At 36.6% G+C, this 26,227-nt stretch overlaps 1 protein-coding gene across 7 annotated transcripts in view; it reads left to right on the plus strand.

Annotated features, from left to right (window-relative positions):
* Positions 1-26,227, plus strand: part of LOC131431005 (insulin-like growth factor-binding protein complex acid labile subunit) — a 770,466-nt gene that overhangs the window by 706,764 nt on the left and 37,475 nt on the right. For all 7 annotated transcript variants that reach the window (XM_058596356.1, XM_058596358.1, XM_058596357.1 and 4 more), the window contains 3 exons: positions 12,632-12,957; positions 22,255-22,398; positions 22,519-22,623. In XM_058596356.1, the coding sequence (XP_058452339.1) occupies positions 12,632-12,957; positions 22,255-22,398; positions 22,519-22,623 (575 nt within the window). The remainder of the gene's footprint in view (positions 1-12,631; positions 12,958-22,254; positions 22,399-22,518; positions 22,624-26,227) is intronic.

The following is a 26,227-nucleotide window of genomic DNA, read 5'->3' on the forward strand; positions in this document are numbered from 1 at the left end:
ACGCATTTTTCCTGACAATATTCAATAAAGAACAAAAACAAATAATCATCAGATGATTTGTTTTCATAATCTCAATAGCTTTTTTTATTTCCCTATTTAAGGCATTTTTCAGTTAAAACAAATTAGAAATTGACGAATTTCTCATCAAATATTTTTTGCACGAAACTTATTTTCGTTTCGAGAAACGGATATTTTTGATGATGATTGTTGCTACGCGTTCTGAACAGGAGTAAATATTGAAAGAAAAACACGATAAAAAGAAGAGAAAGAAACAAATCTATTTTTTGTTTACATGGTTTTATATTATCCCGGGTTGGCGGTTCATTGCATAGCACGCTGGTCTTACTAGCCAGTTGTTGTATGTTCGAGCTCCGAACTGGAAGGATTCTTAGTGTCAGTAGGATCATAGCACCAGCCATACAATGGTTCTGTACACTATGAATCGGCTGCGAAATCTGTTGAAACAGAAAGTCAAATTCCACAAAAGAATTTGAATTTGAATGTAGGGGAAGATGTTCGGTTGCCGGCACCCCACCGTAACTTTTGACAGAAAGCAGATATCGTCATTCCCGCAAATGTCATGTGTGTGTAATAGCAGCACGATTTTTTGTGCCGAAGCAAACAGACGCTTGTTCTTTTTGCTGCGTTTAAAACAATTTTAATTGCGTGAAAATCAACACAAATGTTTTTTCTGACTTTTTTTATGGTATCATAAATTGAAGAGTATAAATCGGAAAGGTGGGTGGATTGAATATTTATGAGGTGAAATCGATATATTTCGTGATTTTATACCGGATGCTATAAAAATTTTTCGCAGATTTGTTTTGTCATTTTCAAAATGTCTACCGATTTCGGTTACTGGCAGCCCATTTTTTTCGACAAATCGTGAAAAATTGTCAGTGATGTGCAGGCTGCTATCGAGACAAAGCAAGCCAAAGTTTGGGCCTAACATCTAGCTCCAGATGATGCTCCGGCTAAGAAAAAAACGTGGAAGACCGGCCAAATCAACACCAAAGGCGCCACCATCCAAATCATCGGCCAAGAGAGCCGAGGCGAAGTCAAAATCAGACAATGAAGACTTTTGTCCAAAACGCCTCCGAAAAGAATAAATTCCGGAATAATTGCATTCTTTACTAATATTTTTTCAAAATTTCTTAGGGTGCCGGTAACCGAACAACTTTTTTTGAAATTGCCAAAATTTATCTCTTTACTAAATTGACAATAATTTTTTTTTCAATCAAATGGATGAACTTAGTTCTTTAATCAGTTTTTAGCTAGGGAGTTTAGCTTTCCATTGATATATAGATGTCCGCAAAATGTGCACTAAGTCAGGCGTTATGAGCTTGAAATAAAAGGGTGCCGGTAACCGAACACTCTCCCTTAATAGCAAGGCTTTGTTGATGTATTTATATTCGCTACGTGTTATCACTGTTCTTTCTGACGTTTTGTAATGCGACAAATCGAAATTCGATGTGTTAAAGAAAATTCTGTATTTATACAATACATTTCAATGGAAAAATACAATACAAATTTAAATATAGCACATTTGAGGGTAAAAAACAGTACCCAGTATTTGGATAGAAAAAACGGTACATTACTGTGGAATATAGTACGGATACTAGCTTTAGCTATATCCGAAGTGAATACATTTCAAAAATGTTCTATGAAATTTTCAAGCCTTTCGAACAATTTTCTGGAAGTTGTGTGCTTTTATCATTCTTAAAAGGATTCTCTTGAAATTGAATTCTTTTCACTCATCACTCGATAATTTCGAATTCGAAAGGTGGATCCAAAAAAAAATAAAATTTTTAAGTTTTAAAAAGTGCTTTGATTTGAAAACTAAGTTCGTGAAAACTTCGGTCGGATATCTCGGAGAAAAATTCATATTTTGGTTATATATACAAGCAAAGATTTTGCGATCTCGACGAACTGAATCGAATGATATATGATTCTTGTCCCTGATGGTGATGACGGTCCATACCCTTACAAAGGTGTGAGTTAGAATATTTGTCTAGCTGATGAATAATACTGTATCACTGTACGAAAAAAACGATCTGGGACCTTCTAAAGAACGACTGAGAACAAGAAAGCATTCAAATGCTTCCGGTTCACTATCTAGGGTTAATCAAGAAAATTTTCAACTCAAAAGATCCTTGAAAAAATGAGGATTCGAACCGCATAATCTCTATCGGTATCAAACAATAATTCACCAGGATCAGTTCATCGTTTCAAACATCTTGTCAAAATTTGAAATAAACCCTACTTCAATCCACCTACTAAAAAGTTAAGGAACTGATAAATTGACCGTACAGGGTATATTTAATAAGAACGGCTGTTATATACTGCCCGACGTTTCGACCACTGTTTATGATCTTTTTCAAGGGATACTGTAAGAGTTCCATTTCTAATATTTTGACCAGTATTCCCAATACCTTCCGGAACCCGAACTTGGGACCACTGTAATGAAATTTGGTTCGTTTTATCATCAACTAATTTGAACTACAAACTGTAATTACTATAATTACAGAATGGTAAAATTCATGATGAAATTTTGTACGGGACTGTAAGTTCATTTACTTTAATGTGAGCTCATGAAAACCGAGTTTGCCGTCTCTGAAAAAAAGCGAAATGAGTTCCATTTTGGAGGTAGTATCACTATTTCCGGAACTGAAATCTGGATACCAGTGTAGCTTTAGACGATTGAAATTTAAATGTCTTCTATAAGATCGTAATCGATTTCATTTGATTCTAAGCCTATCAATATCGATTTAGCCATCTTGGAAATCGAACTTCATTCCATTAAAAAGTGTTTGATCACTATTTCTGGTATAGCCGGCACCGAAAACCGGATACCGGTATTGAAGATGGTCGGATTTCGGGTATTTGTACCCGAAACCCAACCCGATGGGCACGAGTTTGGGCTCTACAGAAAAAATGTTTGGGAGTTTGGGACGATTTTTTTTTAACTTGAACGGGTTCGGGTAGAGTTCAGGCTCAAAAATTTGGTTGAGTTTTTCGGGCATTCGAACTTTTTCTGGTTCAGGTCGGGTACGGGTAAAGATTTTTATTTGTTATCGAGTACAGGTCGAATTCGAGTTTGGAAGAAAAATCATTTTCGGATTCGGGTCGGGTACGGATAGAAGTGTTTTATTTCCGATCGGGCTCGGGTTTGAGAAATTGCTTACCCGGCAATCTCTAACCGGTATAACTGATTTGGTCATCGATTATCATGATCTGCCAACTAGAGATTTTTATTATCCAATTTAAAAGAATTCGCTACTCATCACTTGGTCGCTTTTGAATTTGACACCTCTTTCGGGTCCGGAATTGCAGGATGAAATGTGCAAAAAAAAAACATGTTCATAAACCTTTCTCAGAGATGATTGATCCGACAACCCTAGATTCGAATGAAAGATCTGAAAATAGCACACAAAATTTCTGAATTTTATCAAGTTTGATTTTTAGGGTATTTTTTCCTAAATGATTACGTAAAGAGCAAAAATTTCCTAGAATTTTTTTCATAAACTTCTCAAGCTATACCGGTCTCCAGCCTCCGGTTTCAGTCTTAGATTCTAGGAATGCTGGAAATAACTAGCCAGTTTCGAACCTGGCTTTTATATCAGGTTTGTTCAAACCCCCGTTGCTAAGTGCGAAATCAACACAGTTTCGTGAATAGTGTTTGTTTGATGAAACTACCCTGGCTTAGTTTCAGTTTTCTCAAGCGAAAACGACATTAGTCTAAAACTCTTCCGTTTTTCTGAAAATTGTTTTTCATTATTTCAGTTTCAGCTTACTTTATAGTTAATTTTGTTTCATTTGTGTAGCGTGATCTAACACAAATGCTTTGAAGCACTGTAGCTAACTTTTTTATTAGAGAAATAAATTTTGCATTCCTAAAATGTACAGGGTCCGGCACTCGAAGTGTAACCAATTAAAAAGGCCATAAATTCAGTTTGGAAAATTACTTTTACTTAATTCAAAGTACAAAATGTGTAAAAATAATACAAAATTCAGAATCAATTCACTTTTGCTCGATATGACCACCTTTTGCCTTGACTTGATGCCCTGAGAGAGCGAAGGAGTTGCTTCGTTTGGCCGGATGTGACTTGCAGGTATTTTGGTCCACTCGCGGACAATAACTTTTTTCAGCGCCTCGAGACTGGTGTATCTTTTAGTTCGGACTTTGCTCTCCAAAATGGCCCAAAGAGAATAATCCATTGGATTCACAACTGGTAAATTCGAGAGCCATTGTTTGGACGTGATGAAGTTCGGAACGTTGCTTTTCAGTCATTCTTGGTTCACTCGAGCTTTGTGAGACGGTGCCGAGTCCTGCTGAAACGTCCATGGTCTGCCACCGAGATGTTTGTCTGCCCACGACTTCAAAGCAACCTCCAGAATACTTTCCCGATAATATGTCGCATACAGCTTGACGCCAGGATCGATGAAAACGATTGGAGAGCGCCCATCTGCGGTTACAGCGGCCCAAACCATTATCTGTTGCGGGTGCTGCCTCCTGGTGGCCAATCGATGACTCAAATTCTCGTATGAACGGTCGGTCAAGTAAACCTATCGTTTTGAGAGTTTACGAAATGCTCAATTGGAAAAATTTTCTCGTCAGAAAATACAATGTTCGGAAATTGACCGCTTTCGGCCAAACGAAGCAACTCCTTCGCTCTCTCAAATCATCAAGTCAAGGCAAAAGGTGGTCATATCGAGCAAAAGTTAATTGATTCTGAATTTTGTTTTATTTTTACACATTTTGTACTTTGAATTAAGTAAAAGTAATTTTCCAAACTGAATTTATGGCCTTTTTAATTGGTTACACTTCGAGTGCCGGACCCTGTAATCATTTTTCCTTCCAACATTGGTGAAAAATTGCTCAAAACTGATATTCGATCCCCAAAGTCAGGCTTAACATTCGTTTAAGAATAAATTATGTATGTACACGGAGAACCCTTCGATCATAAAATTGCGATATTGCAGTTTTTGATTTTTGCGATAGATGATTTAACTAATTTCTTTTTGATTCAACCAAAATGGTTTTTGATTTGCATATATTCAAGTAGTTGAAAAATATGTTTTTTTGAATGCTGTCAAATGCCGGAGACAGTTGAAAGCAAAACAATAATCGCAATGCAAAATCAACAACTTTTTTAGTTGAAATTTGTTCGCGTCGCTTCAAAATGTCAATGAAAACAACATCGATGGTTAAAGCGTTTGGTGAAATTGTGTTCATTCGATTTGAGAATTTTACAAGTGTTTATCTAACAGCGGGTTTGTGATAAAGTTAACCTCGTTTGAGATGAAAAAGATTTGGTGACAAATTAGAAAATGTTAATGAATGATCATCTCGTAATCTTTCAGGTATGCGAAAAAATTTTATGCTTCAAATTCGATCATTGATTTACTGGACTGCAGACTGTTTTACTTCCAGTTGTTTGATACCGATGATGATGTTCATGCATTAGCAATAAAACGCTTTTTGACATGAATTTAATTTATAAAAGTAACAGGAGCGAAGGGTTTCAAACGCACAGAACGCGCTGCGATTGAATGGCGCGTTTGAATTGCCGTCGCAAAATTCCAATTCCCAGCGGTTGATGCACCCAAGCTCATATAAATTGACTAAAATTATCAGTGCATAACTTTAGTTCAACCGTTTGAAGGCATCATTTTAGGTAAATTTAATAATTTCGCTGATTTACTCGCCCCTCCGGGCACTTTTGCTGATTAAAAACGTTTTTCTACATCAATCATTTCCGATCGAATCAGAAGTATTTTTTTTAGAATTTAGATCTTTACTGATCTCAAAACAAACAAACAAATAAAACTGATTTATTTTTCAACTAACAGAATTTTGTTTCAATAACAACACCAGTTATTTCAACTAAAATATTTGTTGAAATTGAAAGGTATGTGTCCTCACTAATTGACAGCATTTTTTTTTTTCAAACAGGTAAATTAGTTGTTTCAACCATCGTTTCTGCTAATCGAAAAACAAAAATGACAGTTTAGTTAAAACAACAATCGATTAGTTGTACCAAATTTGAACCAATCGAATTCAGAAAATCAACTAATATTCTGGTTGAAGTGGGATCGCGGGTGGTTCCGTGTATATATGAATGTAGGTAGCCACCATCCTAGCTGGAGTCTTGCTCTGCATGCGGTTCCACTCGACAGTAACTTCAAAATTCGTTACCAATCTAAATTCAACATACCACTGTGTGATGGAGCTAAAAAGAGGTGGGCGGCCGCATGACCTACGAGAAAAACCGCGGAGAGCAAAGAATCTCCATCCAACGGTATGATCCAATAGATTGAGTAATGATTTTGTTTTTACTTGTCTAGCTTTCCACTAGATGGTTCGATGAAGAAGGGCGCGTCGAATATTTTACAACTGTAGGAGAGCAATGCATCAGTATCTAAAGACTAACACTTTTCCTCCTTGACTCCGATTGGCACTCCACTTCATGGTCCAGTTGTAACTTCAATGATACCCTGATGCGATTATCATGTATTGTATATAGTGCGGATTATAATGTAATATAGTATAATAAATATAATATGATGAACTGCAATATAATATAACATTATGTAAAATACTCTAATAACTCATAACATAATACAGCAACAACAATATAGTTAATGTAATACGATGTTCACACCTCGATTTAAAAATGCGTTTTAAGGCTATCTTGATATCATTTTTCTTGTTGATTATTTTAAATCACGTTTAAATACCGTAGTGTGAACATACTATTATATAGTATAACACAATACGATATATAACATTATAGAATAATACTACATAATATATTCTAATATAAAAAACCTGTTTTAATCCACCTAGTGGTGTAATGATGCCTTTCTCATATCAATCATACTATCATATATAATACTGTGGTATTCTTCAACATTATTTTTCTTCGATTCTTAAAAGAATAATCGAAATAGATTTGTTTGACCGTCTACTGATAAAAACTATCAATTGGAAAAGATTTGAGGTCGATTTAGAAAACTTTTTACGGTTTTTCGCTCTTTTCAGTGATGGTATAAAATTTTTAACACACTTTACCCTATATTTCCGGATCCGGAAGTCGGATCCGGATAAAATTCAGGAATTACGTATGGGACCACAGGAACTTTCATTTGAACCTAAGTTTGTGAAAATCGGTCGCGCCATCTATGAGAAAAGTTAGAACACATATTTTCATTTTTTTGCACATTTTACCCCATAAAGTTAGTGCAAAAAACGTTACATACACACACACACACACACACACACACACACACACACACACACACACACAAACACACACAGACATTTTGCGTACTCGACGAACTGAGTCGAATGGTATAAACGTCGGTTTTCACAGTGATTGCATAACCTTTCTATATGAAAAAGGCGAAAAAAAAAATTTTCTTCGATTCTTAAAAGAATAACCGAAATCGGTTTGTTTGACCGTCTACTGATAAAAACCATCAAATTGGAAAAGATTTGAGGTCGATTTAGAAAAATTTTTAAGGTTTTTCCCCATTTTCAGTGATGGTGTACAATTTTTAACACACTTTACCCTATATTTCCGGATCCGGAAGTCGGATCCGCATGAAATTCAGGAATAACGCATCGGACCACAGGACCTTTCATTTAAACTGAAGTTTGTGAAAATCGGTCGCGCCATCTATGAGAAAAGTCAAAACACATATTTTCTTTTTTTTGCACATTTTACCCCATAACTCTCGAACCGGAAGTCGGATCCAAATAATATTCAGGAATTTTGTATGGGACCACAAGACCTTTCATTTGAATCTAAGTTTGTGAAAATCGGTTCAGCCATCTCCGAGAAAAGTTAGTGCAAAAAAACGTTACATACACACATACGCACATACACACACACACACACACACACACATACACACACACACACATACACACACAGACATTTTGCGTACTCGACGAACTGAGTCGAATGGTATATGACACTCGGCCCTCCGGGCCTCGGTTCAAAAGTCGGTTTTCACAGTGATTGCATAACCTTTCTATATGAGAAAGGCAAAAAATGTAGTATAATCCGATATAATGCAAAACAATATAATGTATTGTGACACAATATAATATAATACCATAAAATATGCTTATAGTATATAATATAATATAATATAATATAATATAATATAATATAATATAATATAATATAAAATAATATAATATAATGTAAAATACTATAATACAATATAATATAACATATTTTCATTTATTGCGTAGTGAAATGATTCCAAATGTCATGATAAATTTGTAGGCATCCTTGTGAAAAAAAAATCGGAAACGCCCATTCAATGATTCAATCATTGTATTGACAATGAGTGATAAATCAAAAATAATAATAATAATAATAATAGTTACTATAATTGCTGAACAGGAAACCATTATTATTAACAAATAAATGCAATATTATGAAACGATCTCACCAGTATCTAGCATTTTCATCAATGCGCTCGGGTACTTGCAGTTTACAAATTTACCATCAGTACACGCTTAAAAATAGTTACTCAAAAATGAGTACTATCTCACTCATCTACAGAAAAAGTGGAACAACTCTAATTTAGAGTAACTCCAAAGTTACTCAAATTTGAGTTCTTCCACTGGAAACGATATTTGGGTAAAATCTACTCATTTACCGAGTAAAACTTTATTTGTACATGTACCAAAAATAGAGTAACTATCACCCAAATTTTGAGTGAAATTTTATTTCACATATACCAAATTTGCAAAAAAATTGCTCCTTTTCTGAATGTATTGTATTAAAATATTAAGTAATTGAACTCAATACTATATCAAGTGGTGGTCGCTTGGAGTAGTGTGTCAATCGCAAATTAACATACATGTCAGTTATGCTCAGGCACCAATCATACACTTATTTCTCATAAATGACATTTGAGCATATTCGTTTCCATTCTAAAGCACAACACGGAGTTTATCATTCCGGTTTTTGCAGACACAACACCGTTTGTGTTGAGCGACTCACCCTCGAAATACGCGATCTCACTAACAAAAAATACAACCTGTTGCTACAAATGGTTATTACAACTTTTAGACTGATCTTGCGAATAGTAACAAAAAAACGAGTTATTGCATTAAACTCAAATTTAGAGTAGGAGTTACTCAATATCATTGATGGTAACTACTCAATTTTTGACGTTTCCATGTATCATTTGAAAATGAGTAACTAGTACTCAAACTCTGAGTAACTTTTTCTAAGCGTGTACAACCAAACTCATGTCACCGAAATATTAAACGGTAACTGCTACTACCCACTAGATTGCGCACTACGTCCGAAAAAGATTTTTCACTTGCGATTACCTTTTCTAATTTGGTAGGTAGAATACCTGCCTGTTATTACAAAAAAAATACACACGAGCAAAAAAGAATTCTATAGACTACAGTCATTCTGCTATCAGCGAAGCTATCTGTCTTTCCAAACACTATCCGCTTCGTTCAACTGATCGAAATTGCTATCTCACTGAAAATTTTCAGTACTCGGAAAGTAAGGTCCGAGTACAATTGTAATCCAGATGGCGTAGCCCGAGCAAAACCTACAATGAAGAAGCGACAGAGAAAAACAATCGCCCGCTACGAAAATTCTTTGCAAACTGGACTTCGATCTCTGCTCTGCACACAAAAGATCATCCTACACAACACAACACTTTAACTTTAAAGAATTTAAGAATTAAACGCAAACATTCGTCCAGTTGGCGCAACTCAAGCAAAACACAACGTATGGACACAGAGCGGAGAGAATAAAAACTCGACCGTACGCGACGAATGTTACACATGAACTGAACATTCGTTTAAAAATAAATTATTGCTAAAAAGATTTTTTTAATCTCAATCATTCAAGCCACTTTGATAAACTGATTTTACTGCATTATTAAGTAATACATACATAGTACAAAGTAATAATACACTTATTACCAACACAAGTAAACTTGGTTTACATTTGAACCTTGAAACGGAACTCACATAAATTTCTCTGAGATTGTGATACCGATTCTCACAAACTTATCTAGACTTTAATATGGTTTGAATTTCATCCGCATCTTCAGAACAGTGCTAAAAACTGTTTCAGTGTGTAGGTTCTGTTTGTTTATGGCCAATCAAACCAACTTGGAATGTACCAATCCCCAGCTTTCGGTTCTGGAAGTACCGAAAAAAATGGTCAAATTTTCCACAAACGGAGCTCACTTCGATTGACTGACCGAGAGATGACTGAGCCGATTTTTATAAACTGAGACCAAACAAAAGATCTCATGGGTACATATGAAGCAATTGCAATTTGTCCGAATCTGACTTCCGGTTCCGGAATTGCAAGGTGAAGTGTATTAAAAACTTGATACCGTCACTTAAACCGGCTATACTAGACACGTTTAAAAAAATATAAACTATTCCAATCGGTAGCCAATGTCAATAGACAACCAAGCAAACCGATTCCGGCTATGCTAGTTTTCGATTTCCGATTCCGGAAGTAAAACGTACAATAATTTCTAAACTTGCTTCAGAACTATTCCAATCGGTAGTCATTGTCAGTAGACGGTCAAACATTAAGTTGACTTTTCTTATTCTCGGTTTTCGATTAACGACCGGAGATTGTAGCCATAGACTCAAAAATGGATCCCAGTCGCTTTTCTCGAACCGACTTCAACTATTCCGGACTCCTGTTTCGGAAGTACCTGTTCCACTATTACTTCGTTTCCTCAGACCTGAGTACTGTTTCACTCTGTAGGTTATAACAGTTCGGCTGAAAAGTTCGTATCGTTTAATAGAAACACACATTTTTTTGCCAAAATTCGTTTTTATTATTCAACCTAATTGCCATCAGAGGCGATACAGCGATTATAGCGATCTTCCAACTTTTCGATACCATTTTTGTAGTACGATTTGTCCTTTGCCTCAAAATAGGCCTCAGTTTCAGCGATTACCTCTTCATTGCTTCTAAATTTTTTACCAGCGAGCATTCTCTTGAGGTCTGAGAACAGGAAAAAGTCACTGGGGGCCAAATCTGGAGAATACGGTGGATGAGGGAGCAATTCGAAGCCCAATTCGTTCAATTTCAGAATCATCACCCATTTTGCACAAAGCTTTCTCATATCCAAATATTCGTGAATAATATATCCAACACGTTCCTTTGATATCTTTAGGGTGTCAGCTATCTCGATCAGCTTCACTTTACGGTCATTGAGAATCATTTTGTGGATTTTTTTTGACGTTTTCATCGGTAACAGCCTCTTTTGGACGTCCACTGCGTTCATCGTCTTCGGTGCTCATATGACCAGTACGAAATTTTGCAAACCACTTACGAATTGTTGCTTCGCCCGGTTCAGAGTCTGGATAACACTCATCAAGCCATTTTTTGGTATCGGCGGCACTTTTTTTCATCAAAAAGTAGTGTTTCATCAACACACGAAATTCCTTTTTTTCCATTTTTTTCACAAACTAATAATGAAACAGCTGTCAAATTTATACACGTATCTTTTGAAGGTTGGTACTAACTGAAAGTGGTATGGATTTAATTTTAGTGGCGCCCTCTCATAGAAACGATACGAAAGGCATCATCACACCACAAGGAGGATTGAAACAGATTTTGATAAGAGCATTTGTGCACTACCGTCTTGTAAAATTAGTTGAAGTTTGATGACCATTCAGAAACAATCTTACGAACCAGCTGTCGTTTGATCACGCTCAAATGTGGAAGTGTTCATAGTACCATTAAGTACGTAGCTCTGCCATTTCTGATTAAACGGAATGGTCAAGTTCCACTGGAAAATGTTATCCCCATACTTAACGTGATCTCTCAGCCAAAATTGGGTTTGGTTGGCGATCTCCAAATATAAGAAAAAACGAAAACATTTTCTGTTACAAAAGTCTCAAAGTTTACGATCAATAATAATCAAAATTCAAAACAGTTATGGGAAGCTATCTGGAAATCATCGTCGATCCGACCTACTGCATTTTGTAAACAAAGGGTCATGCGTCTCCATGAAGTTTTCGGTTAAGAAGACGCATGATTAATTGTAACCAAAAACCTTCAATCCTCAGGACTTGTAAACGAATTAAATATATTTGGGAACGTTTTATTAAGATTTAGAACTATTTATGTATTAAAATTTGTTTATGATAAATACTTTTAAAGATTATCTATAAATGAGTTGAACAAAAACCACGATAGAAAAAGAAAAAAAAGTGCTTAGTAGTTCAAATTGAACTGCTAGACGGAGATGGTAGTTCAATTTGGACTGCTTTAACCACTGATGAGCTGAAAGCGAAACTTGAAGAAATCGAAAAAATGGCAAAACACTTTTCAAACCGTTACCAAGAGTTCCTTTTGCTAAAATATCACCCTTAATGGTACCGTTGGAAATTTCTTGCAAAACAACTTCTTCTCACATCAATGGAACTAAAAGAAATAAATTTTTAGCCACTTCACGGTGTATTGGACTCGAACATAAGGCTCGAGAAGAAATATTTCCCTTCGCGGGTTCCGGTTGGGCGCGCACTGCGCACCCCGGCATGCACTGAAAAGCAATCAACATAACAGTAAATCCAATTCTTCTTCTCCATTTCGTTTCTCTGCAGTCGAATGGCGAGCGATTCCGGTGCCGGATATTGACCGGGAAGTGGAGGTGATTCTGATCCGGGGCTCGAAGAACTCGCTCAACATCGGGCCCATCTTTCAGACCTTCTCCCGGCTGGAGGTGCTGAAAATCAACAACGCCAACGTGCCGGCCATCGGCATGAACTCCTTCTGGGGTCTGGTCAAACTGCGCACACTGGACCTATCCCGGAACAACATCACCCAAATCATCGTCGACAACTTCCGGGGACAGGACAATCTGCTGGAACTGGATCTGTCCAAGAATCGAATGGAACGGATTGCCAGCGGAACATTCGGCCATTTGAAGGTAAGTAGGCAAAAAAAAAACATTCAACTCCGGCTGACGCTGTCGAACGTGAGCTCGTCCGGAGCTCATACTAAAGTAGGTAAATATCGGCAGCTGCTTCGTTTTGACTCGTAAAAAATGTAAATACATGGCAGTTGAATTTCCATGATAATTTCTTCTGAATTCGAATATTATTATTTGCTCGAAAGCAGAAATCGGTTGACTCGAGAGAGAAAGAGAGAGAGAGAGAGAGAAAATACCATCACATGTTTTGTTTCTATCTTCGAGAGTTGGAACACGTGCATCGCAGGAGAGAGGGAGAGAGAGAGAGAAAGAAATAAAATGCTACCGTGCATTCAAGATCGTTTGGTGTAATTTAATTTGGCATCCCACTATGCCCCGGTTTTACCGCTGAACTGGAGCCTTTCAGCTGGCAGGGCTTGCAGAAGTTTTCGAGAAAAATCCGATTTAGACTGTGGAATTGATAAATGGCTATTGCACAAGGAGTATTGCTTGCAAGTAGCAAGCATTTCCACATAATTGAGTGAATTACCTGGGTTCGGTTTTATTCGAACTGTAAGCAACTATAAATCACATGAAAAACATTTCTTTTTGAGGCATGTTCTATTGATATTCTCACAATTTAGTCAAAGTTTTCACATCACTCTTATTTAAAGTTAGTGAACTTGCGTTCGGCAGAAGTTGGGAAAGGAACTATAGTGTGTAAAAAATACTAAATGGCCCGAAAATACAAATCGGTGAAAAGTGATCGTTAAATTGAAAAATATCAATTAACTTTGTTGGGTTTTGTGTTAAGACGTAAACCAGTCTGGAACTCAATTTTGTACACATCACTACTAACGGGCAGATTAAAATGCATGAAACAGCGAAAAATGAAGATTTGGGGGAAAATATATTGCCTATCGGAAAAGCTCGAACTTTCAAACTTCTCCTTCCCGGGGAGACGCTCTACCAACTACGCTTCTCTGGAACATGTGTAGGACACTGTGCTGAACTTGAGTACGATATTGCACACAAGCCAAATGAGATTCAACCACACCCAAACCCCCGTTTACGTACCCTCTTTTTACGTTATCTCCTTCTACGTAACTCTTTTTACGAACCAAATCCCAAATAACGTAATAACTTTTATGAACCTACTAAAAGGTAAAAAGAGTTTTTCGCATACAATGATCACGATTTCTAAGTAATTGATATTTCATGGAAATGTTGTTCTTGTCGTTCCGAATTCCAAGATGGCGACTTCCAGTTTATTGATATTCTTTTGGAACCCTTAGAATAAGAGTATTCTTGGAATGGATTTGATGATTGAATATCATAAAACGATGTTCGATCTCGTTTCGGAAAACAATTTGGTGACTTCTACTCATAAATCCCGTTCCGAAAATACCCATATTGTAAGGGTTTTCAAGGAATATCAACAAACCGGAAGTAGCCATCTTGAGTTTCAAAATTACCTCAAACATCGTTTTCTGACATCTACTCTTCAATCCCGTTCCGAAAATATCCATATTGCAAGCGTTTTCAAGGAATATAAAAAAAATCGGAAGTCGCAATCTTGGATTTAAGAATCACCTCAAACATTGTTTTCTGACATCTACTCATCAATCTTGTTCTGAAAATACCCATATTGTAAGGGTTTTCAAGGAATATCAACAAATTGGAAGTCGCCATCTTGAATTTCAAAACTACCTCAAACATCGTTTTCTGACATCTACTCATCAATCCCATTCCGAAAATATCCATATTGCAAGGGTTTTCAAGGGATATAAAAAAAACCGGAAGTCGCCATCTTGGATTTCAGAACCACTTCAAACATCGTTTTCCGACATCTACTCATCAATTCCGTTCCGAAGATATTCATATTGTTAGGGGTTTTAGGCAAGTCGCCATCTTGGATTTTGAAACGAGTCCAAACATCATTTTCTTGCACTTACTCTTCACATCCGTTCCGAAAATAAACATATGATGCGCGGTTTCCACAATAATCACACAAAACTTTTTTTACTAAATTCCTTAACTAAATTCCAAATAACGTAAACTTTTTTTACGAATCAAATCCCAAATAACGTAAACTTTTTTTACGAACCAAATCCCAAATAACGTAATCTTTTTTTACGAACTACCTCTTTTTACGAACCCCCGTTTAATTCGTAAATGGAGGTTTCGGTGTACAGTAATCGTCAGTGTGTGCACATTCGATTTCAATTGAATTGAATAAAGCTTTACAGTACTGATTGCTCTGGCTGAACTCTATTCAGAAACTAACACTCGGGTAACTGTCCCACCCACTCTCAACTTCTCTCGTTTATCCATAGCTCGCCGGCAGGATGCTTTGGAGTATTTCATTTTGTTTTGTTCCTTTCTGTCACACCACTTATATGCATTAGAAGCAGACGATGCAAAATTGTTTACCTATGCAATGGATCATATTTTGGAAATATTTCAGTGCTACCACTGACCCAGATCGTCATAATCCCAATATGCTTTCCGGTAGACAAATACCCACACTCAGCAGAGACACACTGAAAACGTCGTAAAAAGCAGTGAAATTTCTACAAATAGTGCACCACATATGACCAAATTGTTCACTCTCTCGTTCTAAGGAATTAAAAAATAATGATTTCGAACCCAAAATTATGGTGATTCGATAATAACTATTCAACAAATCGTTCAGGTATTCTCCTAACTTGCCCAAGAATAATGATTGATGCTTTTCACTACTCTACTAGATTATTTAAAGAGTAAGGTAGAGTCGTGTACAGTGCAGTAAAACTGACTGCCTGAACGAGCAGCATTCAGTTTATCACTCGTTTCTCTTCCAATCGAGACTCAGTTTAACCACCGTCAGTTGATCTCTTGAAGTAACAAAATATCTTTTCTGTGAGAGCGGCCTTCAAACGAGGTTCATGTAAACATTCGAATTGGTTCAACATAATAGATTAAAAACAAATCAGATAGCTGAAATTTCCTCTTTCAGTTATCATTTTTAATACTTTACTCCATTTATAATTCTATTCATTCGAACTTGCTCACTACCAACAGCGAAGACAATGACGCAATTAGACTACTTGGCACTTGAAACTGAGCAAGCAAAACTTGAAATGACTAGGTACGATTATTAGACTGACGATGAATTCTGGGAGTTTCACTTGAAAATGGCAGCAAAAGTCAAATGAATTAGTAGGGATATGCTGTCAGCGGCCATAAATTTCATTTTCATCTTATATTATTCGATTGAAAATACAATTTTACCGCACTGGTCGAGTATGCCAAATACTTTAGAATGCCAAAACAAATAGCAATGTATCTAAATGGTTTCATTTCTTTTCATGAAAAAATTTAATCACTCACTTTTCTCAGAGATGGCTGAGCCAATTTTTACAAACTTAAATTCGAAAGGTCTTATGGTTCCATAGTCTGCTTTTGAATTTAATCTCTATCCGACTTTCGGTTCCGGAATTACAAGATAACATGTGCAAGTTTGTGAGAAAATGCGCATTCAATTTTCTCAGAAATTTCTCGACCAATTTTCACAAACTAATTCGAAAATAAAAGGTTTTGAAATTAACAGTTCGGCTGAAAAGTTCGTATCGTTTAATAGAAACACACATTTTTTTGGCAAAATTCGTTTTTATTATTCAACATAATTGCCATCAGAGGCGATACAGCGATTATAGCGATCTTCCAACTTTTCGATACCATTTTTGTAGTACGATTTGTCCTTTGCCTCAAAATAGGCCTCAGTTTCAGCGATTACCTTTTCATTGCTTCTAAATTTTTTACCAGCGAGCATTCTCTTGAGGTCTGAGAACAGAAAAAAGTCACTGAGAGCCAAATCTGGAGAATACGGTGGATGAGGGAGCAATTCGAAACCCAATTCGTTCAATTTCAGCATGGTTTTCATCGACTTATGACACGGTGCATTGTCTTGATGAAACAAAACTTTTTTCTTCTTCAAATGAGGCCGTTTTTTTGAAATTTCGTCCTTCAAACGCTCTAATAACGCTATATAATAGTCACTGTTGATGGTTTTTCCCTTTTCAAGGTAGTCGATGAAAATTATACCTTGCGAATCCCAAAATACAGACGCCATAACCTTACCGGCCGATTGTTGAGTCTTTCCACGCTTTGGGTTCGGTTTATCGCGTGCAGTCCACTCAGCTGACTGTCGATTGGACTCCGGAGTGAAGTGATGGAGCCATGTTTCGTCCATTGTTATATATCGAAGAAAAAAAATCGGTTTTGTTTCGATATAACAGCTCCAAACAGAATCAGAATCATCAATTCGTTGTTGTTTTTGATCGATTGTGAGCTCACGCGGCACCCATTTTGCACAAAGCTTTCTCATATCCAAACATTCGTGAATAATATGTCCAACACGTTCCTTTGATATCTTTAGGGTGTCAGCTATCTCGATCAACTTCACTTTACGGTCATTGAAAATCATTTTGTGGATTTTTTTCACGTTTTCATCGGTAACAGCCTCTTTTGGACGTCCACTGCGTTCATCGTCTTCGGTGCTCATATTTGGTAAACTAAATATTATTACTGGAGATTTTAATATTGATTGGCTCAGTGATCAAGGTTCGAATCAATTGAAACAGTTAGCAGAATTCTTCAATTTGAGGCAAACTGTGAATGAATTTACAAGAATTTCGAGATACAGTAAAACATTGATAGATCACGTGTATTCCAATTTCGACGGTGTTTATTCAAATGCGGAATCCGATTGCAAGATTTCAGATCATGAAACAATTGCAATTTCCGTAACGAGTAGCTCTAGAAATGAGGAAGATACGGTGAAAATCAAGAGTTGGAAAAACCATTCAAAGCAAACCATATCTCGACTTGTATCAAGAAGCTTGGGTTGTACACAGTTGACTGGAAATTTGGATCACAGGGCATCTATTCTTACTGACATACTGAAAAAGTGTACTAATGAATTAGTAATTGAAAAGTATGTTAGTTTGAACAGCTCGAGTAGTTGGTACTCAATAGACCTCTTACGGTTAAAACGGGAGAGGGATAAACAGTACAAGAGATTCTGTAGAACTAACAATGATAGTCACTGGAGTAGATATACACAAGCACGAAATATTTATTCACGGGCACTGAAGAAGACTAGATATGAATACATACAGAGGAGAATCGATCAAAATCAACAAAACAGTAGAGAGTTATGGAAAATTCTCAAACAGCTTATCAAGCCTACACATAGTGCATCGAAAAGTATAACTTTTGACGGTATAGAAGAACACACAGAACAAATTATATCTGAAAAGTTCAACAGTTATTTCATAAATAGTGTTCAGCAGATCAATCAAAGTATTGAATTGGTAGGTGAACCTGTTGAAATAACACAGCCGATGAATAACTATTGTAGACTTGATGAATTTCAACCAATCACTTTTGAACAACTGAAAAATATTTGTTTTAATTTGGGAAAATCGACGGGTATTGACAATGTAAACTCAAAAGTGATACAGGATTGCTTTCATGTTATCGGACACGATCTACTGGATCTGGTAAATGAATCGTTGTACACGGGGCACGTGCCAAAAGTGTGGAAAGAATCTCTGGTTGTTCCTATCCCCAAGGTTACTGGAACGGATAAAGCCGAGGAGTACCGTCCCATTAACATGCTGCACACGCTGGAAAAAATTTTGGAACTTGTTGTTAAAGATCAGCTGATTAACTATTTGAACTCTAACAGTTTGCTAATACCGGAACAATCGGGATATCGTAAGGGTCACTCTTGTGAAACCGCTTTGAACCTAGTATTGGCAAAATGGAAGGAGAAAATCGAAGCCAAAGAGAGTATTTTTGCTGTGTTCTTGGATCTGAAGAGAGCCTTTGAAACAATTTCAAGACCTTTATTGTTGCAGACATTGCGGCGTTTTGGCATCGGGGGAATGGCACATGAATGGTTTGAAAACTATTTATGTGGTAGATCTCAAAAGACTGTTTTTAACGATGTAATGTCTAGTTCCCTCGGCAATTCACTTGGTGTGCCTCAGGGAAGTGTGTTAGGTCCTATTCTATTTATCATGTATATTAATGATATGAAGCGAGTCTTACGTTTCTGTGATATAAATTTGTTTGCTGATGATACTGTTCTGTTCATTACGGCTAGAGATTTCAATGAAGCTGTTGCACATTTAAACGAGGATCTAAGTTCGCTGGTTCGATGGTTAAAATTTAAGCAACTGAAACTAAACGTCGCGAAAACTAAATATATGGTTATTTCTTCTGTCAGCACCGGTCATGACGCCAATGTGGAAATTGATGGTGAAATTATTGATCGCGTTAGAGAAATGAAGTATCTTGGAGTCATAATTGATGAAAAGTTAACATTCAAATCTCATATCAATAACGTCATCAAGAAGATTGCCAAAAAATATGATGTATTATGTCGTTTGAAAAATGACTTAACGACCCATAGTAAGATTCTTTTGTATAAAACAGTCATTTCACCACACATTGACTTTTGCTCATCCATTCTGTTTCTTGCTAATAACACACAAATCTTGAGATTACAGCGACTGCAAAATAAGATCATGCGATTAATTCTAAAATGTAGTAGATATACCTCCTCAGATTTTCTACTGAACGCATTACAATGGCTTTCAGTGAAACAGAGAATTTACTACTTAACCATGGTATTTATTTTCAAGATATTAAATGGCATGCTGCCTCGATATTTGTGTGATCGAGTTGAAAGAGGAACTGATTTGCATAGGTACAATACTAGAAACGCGTCTGATGCTAGAACACCAAGCTTTTTGTTAGCCAGATCGCAAAACTCATTGTTGTACAAGGGAATAAGTTTTTTCAATTCGATGCCAAGAGAGATCAAGCGCGCGGCCTCATTGGTGGAGTTCAAAAAGTTATGTATTTCACACATAAAGTCCGCTTTGTAAGCAAATATTTAGTTAGTTAGTTCAATTTTTTTAGATTTTTTATTTTTTTACGTATTACGAAGATTGTATTTTTTTTTGTTTATATATATTATTGTGAGACGTATTAAGTTACTATGTTCGGTATGATGATGATGGATTTTTAGTTTGTTTGAGAGTTAAAAATAATGAGCAGTCTACAAACGTTTGAGCCTCGCGCGCGAAGCAGGTAGTGACTATTTGGAAAGCGAACAGGACTGGCCGAAGAGCCTTAGCATTCAGTGTGTTAAGTTTGCTCTTGACCTTGATCGCAAGGTTGGATAATTATTTAAGGAATAGATTCGGGAAACTAATTGGGATCGACAGTTGTTGATGGAATTGGGCTTGGCTCTGCTCATCCGCAGTCTCGTTACTCCATCGTAGCTGATGTGTGTAGCGATGAACTGGTCCGGCGGGAAGGGCCAGGTGAATTACTGTCTGATACTGGTAAAGATATCGGGTTCGATTCCTGATGTGATCAAGGATCTTCCCGGGTTGGAAATTTTCTTGATTAACCCTGGATAGTAAATCCGAGATATTTGAATGTTATTTTGTGGTCAGTCGTTCTTTTGAAGAAGAATCTATACCTGCTAGATTAATCAGATCGTTTTCTTTTGTTTACTGGTTAAGATATGTGCAAAAATATTAATTATCATTTAGATAACTCGTTCTGCTCACACCTTTGTAGGGGTATGAGGTGGGACCATCATCATCATCATATGACCAGTACGAAATTTTGCAAACCACTTACGAATTGTTGCTTCGCCCGGTGAAGAGTCTGGATAACACTCATCAAGCCAGTTTTTGGTATCGGCGGCACTTTTTTTCATCAAAAAGTAGTGTTTCATCAACACACGAAATTCCTTTTTTTTTCATTTTTTTCACAATAACAAAAGTAGCTTCACTCTAAATGCAATATCTTACAAACTAATAATCAGACAGCTGTCAAATTTATACACGTATCTTTTGAAGGTTGGTACTAACTGAAAATGGTATTGATTTAATTCTAGTGGCGCCTTCTCATAGAAACGATACGAACTTTTCAGCCGATCTGTTACACCTAATTATAAATGAAGGTTTCGATGTAAAATGAAAGTCAATAGAGCCACCTCCAGCTTCGTCTATATGGTAGCTAAAGGATTGTAATTTTGGGAAAAATATTTCCAGTTCAAGCTCTTTCGATTATGGTATAATGATATGAACTTCCTTTGGGGCAAATTTCACCTGGCCATAGCTTTTATTGTTCTTATTCTGACATTTAGTTGCCTATTTTTTACTAAGCTTTGGAAACAAATGCTAGTAAATTGTTTCAACTGTAACTTCTTCAGTATTAAAAAGTTACTAATCTGAATGAAAACTAGTTTAAATTGAGAGTGTTGCGAGAAAAAAAAAAGCAATCGATTTTATTTTTTTTTCGATTGATTTTTGTTTTTGAGTGCACAACCTTTAGAAAGTTTTGATTTCCTATGATTTCTCGATGGACACCTAGTCTTTACGATTTACGACGATTTGAGAGATATGCATACACAAATTACATTTGCCTCTTTTAAAAAAATTGCCTTGAGTCGAATCGATCTCTCTAGTAGACAAAAATTAATTGTTTGTTATACAGAAGACTTTATCGAGTCGCCCCTTTTCCGAGGTTAATTTCGCGAATCGCAGCTAAGTTAGAAAGTTTGTTATGATAACGAGACCCTTAAAAAAACCTGTTTTAATCCACCATAATAGACATCTTTCTTTATCCTGCCATTACCTCAGTATTGTATTCAACAAAAATCACACACCGGTAACAGACATTCGTGTTTATGCCGTGATTCTAATTTCTCTAAAACGGTTGAAAACTAGGACTCATGTGTGCTCGGTGCCGATTGCAGCACTGGCCGAAAAACCATTTGAGTTTTTGTTCCATATTGATTACAATTATGTCGAATGTTTCCCCCGTCACTATCCCAGACACGGATGCCGCATTTCCGCCCGCGACTTTTTCCATTCAAAGTGAAATTTGTTAAATGGGTGCTTGCATTTTATGCGAACGACCTTTCCCTCTCTACTCTTCAGATGTTTCGAAAAATGAAAAGTATGCACGCAAGTTTTCGGCGAGAAGCGGCGGTGGAGAGTCCGACAAACAACGTTCCTTTTTTTCGTTTTTGCTGCCACAACCAAACAGTTGATGTCGAATAATTACTCCATTCGGCGAAAAGCGGCACTGTTAATGCAAAATGGAAAAAATGTGAAAACCTCTTAAAATTAATTACTGGGTTACCAGTCACAGCTGGCTCCAATTTATCAACGTGACATTTTACATTAGTGAAATCTTTTGTTTTTAAAACGGCTTTTGTTTTCTCTTTTTTCTCCACAGAGCTTGAAATCGTTGAACCTGGCGGACAATTCGATCGACGAGCTGAACGCGCGGCTATTTTTACATTTGGCTAAACTCAAACATCTGGATCTGAGTCGTAATCCCATCGACGATCTGCCACCGGAAGTGTTCAAGGACGTGCAGGTGCGTATTGTGGGTGTTGTTTAATTTCCGCTCGGCTGACATTTTCCCACTACTGGAAGTGGAAATGTACTCGCACTCGCACACACTACATTGCCCCGTATTTGTTTTTCCTCCCGCTAGGAATTGAAAGTGCTAAAAGTTAGAGGTTGCCATCTGCTGAACGTGAACCCGCAGGTGTACAATATGCTGACACATCTTTCCGAGCTGGATCTGGGCCAAAATCAGGTGAGTGTATGCATTGTTTTTTATTATTTTGTGTCCGGAGTTACGAAGACGAAGCACAATTTATTGGACGGTGACTGCACAGCTTTCAACGCTAAACGAACAGTGGTGTGAATTTAAAGACTGTCCCTGAAAGTATGGACGCACTTTGATTTCGCTGCAAATAATTCACAAGTGTTAGATATTCAAATTTCATTCGATATACTGATAATATTAGACTACAACAACAGAATATTATTCTCAACATTTGCTATTTAGCCATTGTAGACTAGCTGGCGCATCTTCTTGCGAACGTTCCTCATTAAATTCCGTACAGGCTTCTTGGCGACAAGTTTTGACACTTTTTTCCCATCTTTTTCGAATCGTTGAATGGTTTCGGCTGCCGAGACATGTTTCCTAAGATGTGCCTTCGTTAATGCCCAAAATACCTCAATTGGTCGAAGTTGTGGGCAATTTGGTGTATTCATGTCTCTTGGAACGAAAGTGACATTTTTGGTAGTATACCATTCTACCGTTGATTTCGAGTAGTCCCAGGAAGCAAGATCTCGCCAGAAGACAACAGGATCCTTGTGGCTTCGAATCATGGGTAGAAGTCGTTTTTGTAAACAGTCCTTGATGTATATTTGGCTGTTCATTGAAGCAGTGGTGATGAAGGGTTTCGAAATCTTACCGCAGCTACAAATTGCTTGCCAGACCATAGCTTTCTTACCAAATTTTTCGACTTCAATCGATGGCTCGGACTGGTTTAACACTTGCCCTTCTCGCACCCTATAATATTGTGGTCCCGGCAAGGATTTGTAATCGAGTATCACGTAGGTTTTGTCGTGCATGATTATGCAGTTCAAATTTCCAGCAAAAATAGTATTGTACAGCTTTCGAACCCTCGGCCTGATCGATGCTTCTTGTTTCGGACTACGTTTTGGTTGTTTCTGCTTCTTATAGGTTCGATGATTCAAACGTTCTTTAACACGAAGAACATTTGACTTCGGAGTGCCCATTTTTTTGGCCACATTCCGAACTGAAACTTCCTTCCTTTGCACGAACGCCTTCAGTATACGTTTATCCAACTGAGGGTTAGCAGGACCTTTTTTTCGACCCGTTTTCGGTTTATCCTCAAAGGTGTTATCCTCACCGAACTTCCTGATTGGATTTCGCAAGGCTTTTTCACTTACTCCTTCCATTTTTGCTATCTTTCTGACAGTCCGCGTTCTGTGCACCATTTGTACACAATTTTTCGACGTTGTTCTGCTGAATGTCCACACATTTCGAAACAAACTAATGAAAACGAATAAACATCTGCACATGTGGTTAGAGAAGAATGTAAACAACAGGACGCAGCCATAAAAATTGACAGATTCTGAACCATTGCGAAATGGCAGCGGTTTTTGGTTGCGTCCATACTTTCTGGGACAGTCTTTATGCTAGAGTTGTCCGCCTCGGAGCCACTGGGTTTTTTGTTTTCCGACTTTTCCGGCGATCCAATTAATACGACTAAAACTGCTCTCCCTTTACAAGCGGTTGAATGTCTTTTTCATCATTGTAGTTGTCATCAGTTCGTTGCTCAAAAGATTGTACAAGCTTTTGTTTCGTTCAAACAGCTGCATTTATGTTCTCCCGTTCGGACAAATCTTTAGTTGGTAAATTAAAGGATTTTTTTCTCCTTGCAATGCAAACAGAAACTGAGTAAGGTTCCAAACAAAGCAGAAGTTTTTTTTAAAGAATCAAAATGTGTTTATAGATATTGTTTTCGTGCTATTTGAATAGGTTCGAGAGATCAAGAAAACTTCTAACAAGTATAATGTTAGTCTTGTATCGATATATAATGTGAGCACGAATCGAAAAATTGTTCCGGTTATTGTGTTAACCCAGTGTGTGTATGACCGAAAATATCACATTACGATCGAAAAATCGTTGCTCGTCCTCAAGGTGGCATATTAGCTGGTGTCCACTCCAAACCCCAAACTTAAAGGGAAGCTTTTCCTTTAAATGGGGGGTTGTACTTTTTAATTTCGAACTTGGTATAAAAAAATCTATGGAGCTTAAAGACTAACTAGAAACTAGTACAGTGTAAATTTTATATGAAAATTGAGTTCCAACTCAAGTCATTACTTCTAATTAGTGTACGTGTAACTAAAGACACCACATATAACAAAAGATTTTATATCAAACTAGCTGACCCATCGAACTTCGACTCGCCTAAATTTATCCGTTTGAAAATACATTTTCGGATGGCAGAATTATCAAACGACTAGTGGGTTAACGTTTATCTTCATTGTCATCGCATTTTTAATTTTCAGCCAATGCACTGAACAGAAATCCCTCTTTAACTGATCATTTCGTCATATGAGATGAAGGGTGGAGCTGAGATGATAGAGGGTACGGATTACTCTACTTAGAATTGAGTCGCCTATTTTCTAAGGCTGCCCTCGAAACTTTTGTTTAGTCCTTTCATGTGCAGGTTTAATGGTAGACTGAAGACGTTTACAATCCAATGGCAAATCACTGAGGATTATGGGAAGGAACAATTTTCTTCACGAAAAGACCGAAATCAGCATTTTGACGAAAAAAATAGTTGATTTTCTGATTTTAGTTAGTTATTTTTTGAGACCGCGAAAAAAATCTTACTCTTGCTAATTTAAATGTTTCAACTCTCATTCTCATAATAATGATAAAATATTAGTATAAATGTCTTTTTTTTTAGTTGATTTCATCAATTAAACGAGCTGTCATTTCTTAGCTAAAACACACTACTTTTCGATTCAACTAATTTTTTAGTTGAATTAGAATAATAAAATGTTGTTTTAAAACAACATGAATGGTTGAGTTGGCTAACACTGTACTGACTACTAGCCACTAGATGGCACACTACTATCGATAAGAACTTTTTAGTCGCGGCTGTGTTTCATATAAATTTAAGCGAATTTAAGTTGTGACTAATATTTTTTTTAGTAGTGTTTTGATCATACTTTCAATTTTTTTTTAAATTGGTTCCACATATTTCCACATTTTTGAAATATTGGTACTTAAACATGTGATATTTTGAAATTGGATTATTTAAAAACTTTTTAGTTTGTAAACGGAAAAAAATATCCACTCTTTGACTAAAACTTGTATTTTAATAATTAAAATATAATAGCAGAACATTTGAAAATTCGAAAAATTCATTGACAAAAGTTAAGATGGAAAAACTGGAATTTTGGGGTCTCTAATAAACAATGCATAGGGTAACAGAGGTATTTTAGCCACTTCATATATTTTGGCCCACCTAACTTCATCGACCAAACTTTATGGATTTGATCGATGTTAAGTAACCCATGTTGCATCAATTTGAAGCTAATCACATTAAATTATCTATTGGGGAAGGGGTTTTCAAAGATATTACAGCATTTGGTGGATATTTTTACAAAGTGGGCCAAAATAAAATGAATCCTAAAGTGGGCCAAAATACCTCTGTTACCCTAATATCTCGACACCAATGCTTTTCAAAGTCTTCATGTCTTTGACATGGTTTCTTGTTGAAACATGATCTACAATTTTTCTGAAAACATAAATGCTCTATTTCGTATTATGTGCAAAATAATTTTTTGACTCAGTTGTAGGTGGATTA

This window comes from Malaya genurostris, chromosome 2, assembly GCF_030247185.1.
Source record: "Malaya genurostris strain Urasoe2022 chromosome 2, Malgen_1.1, whole genome shotgun sequence".
Taxonomy (NCBI): Eukaryota; Metazoa; Arthropoda; class Insecta; order Diptera; family Culicidae; genus Malaya; species Malaya genurostris.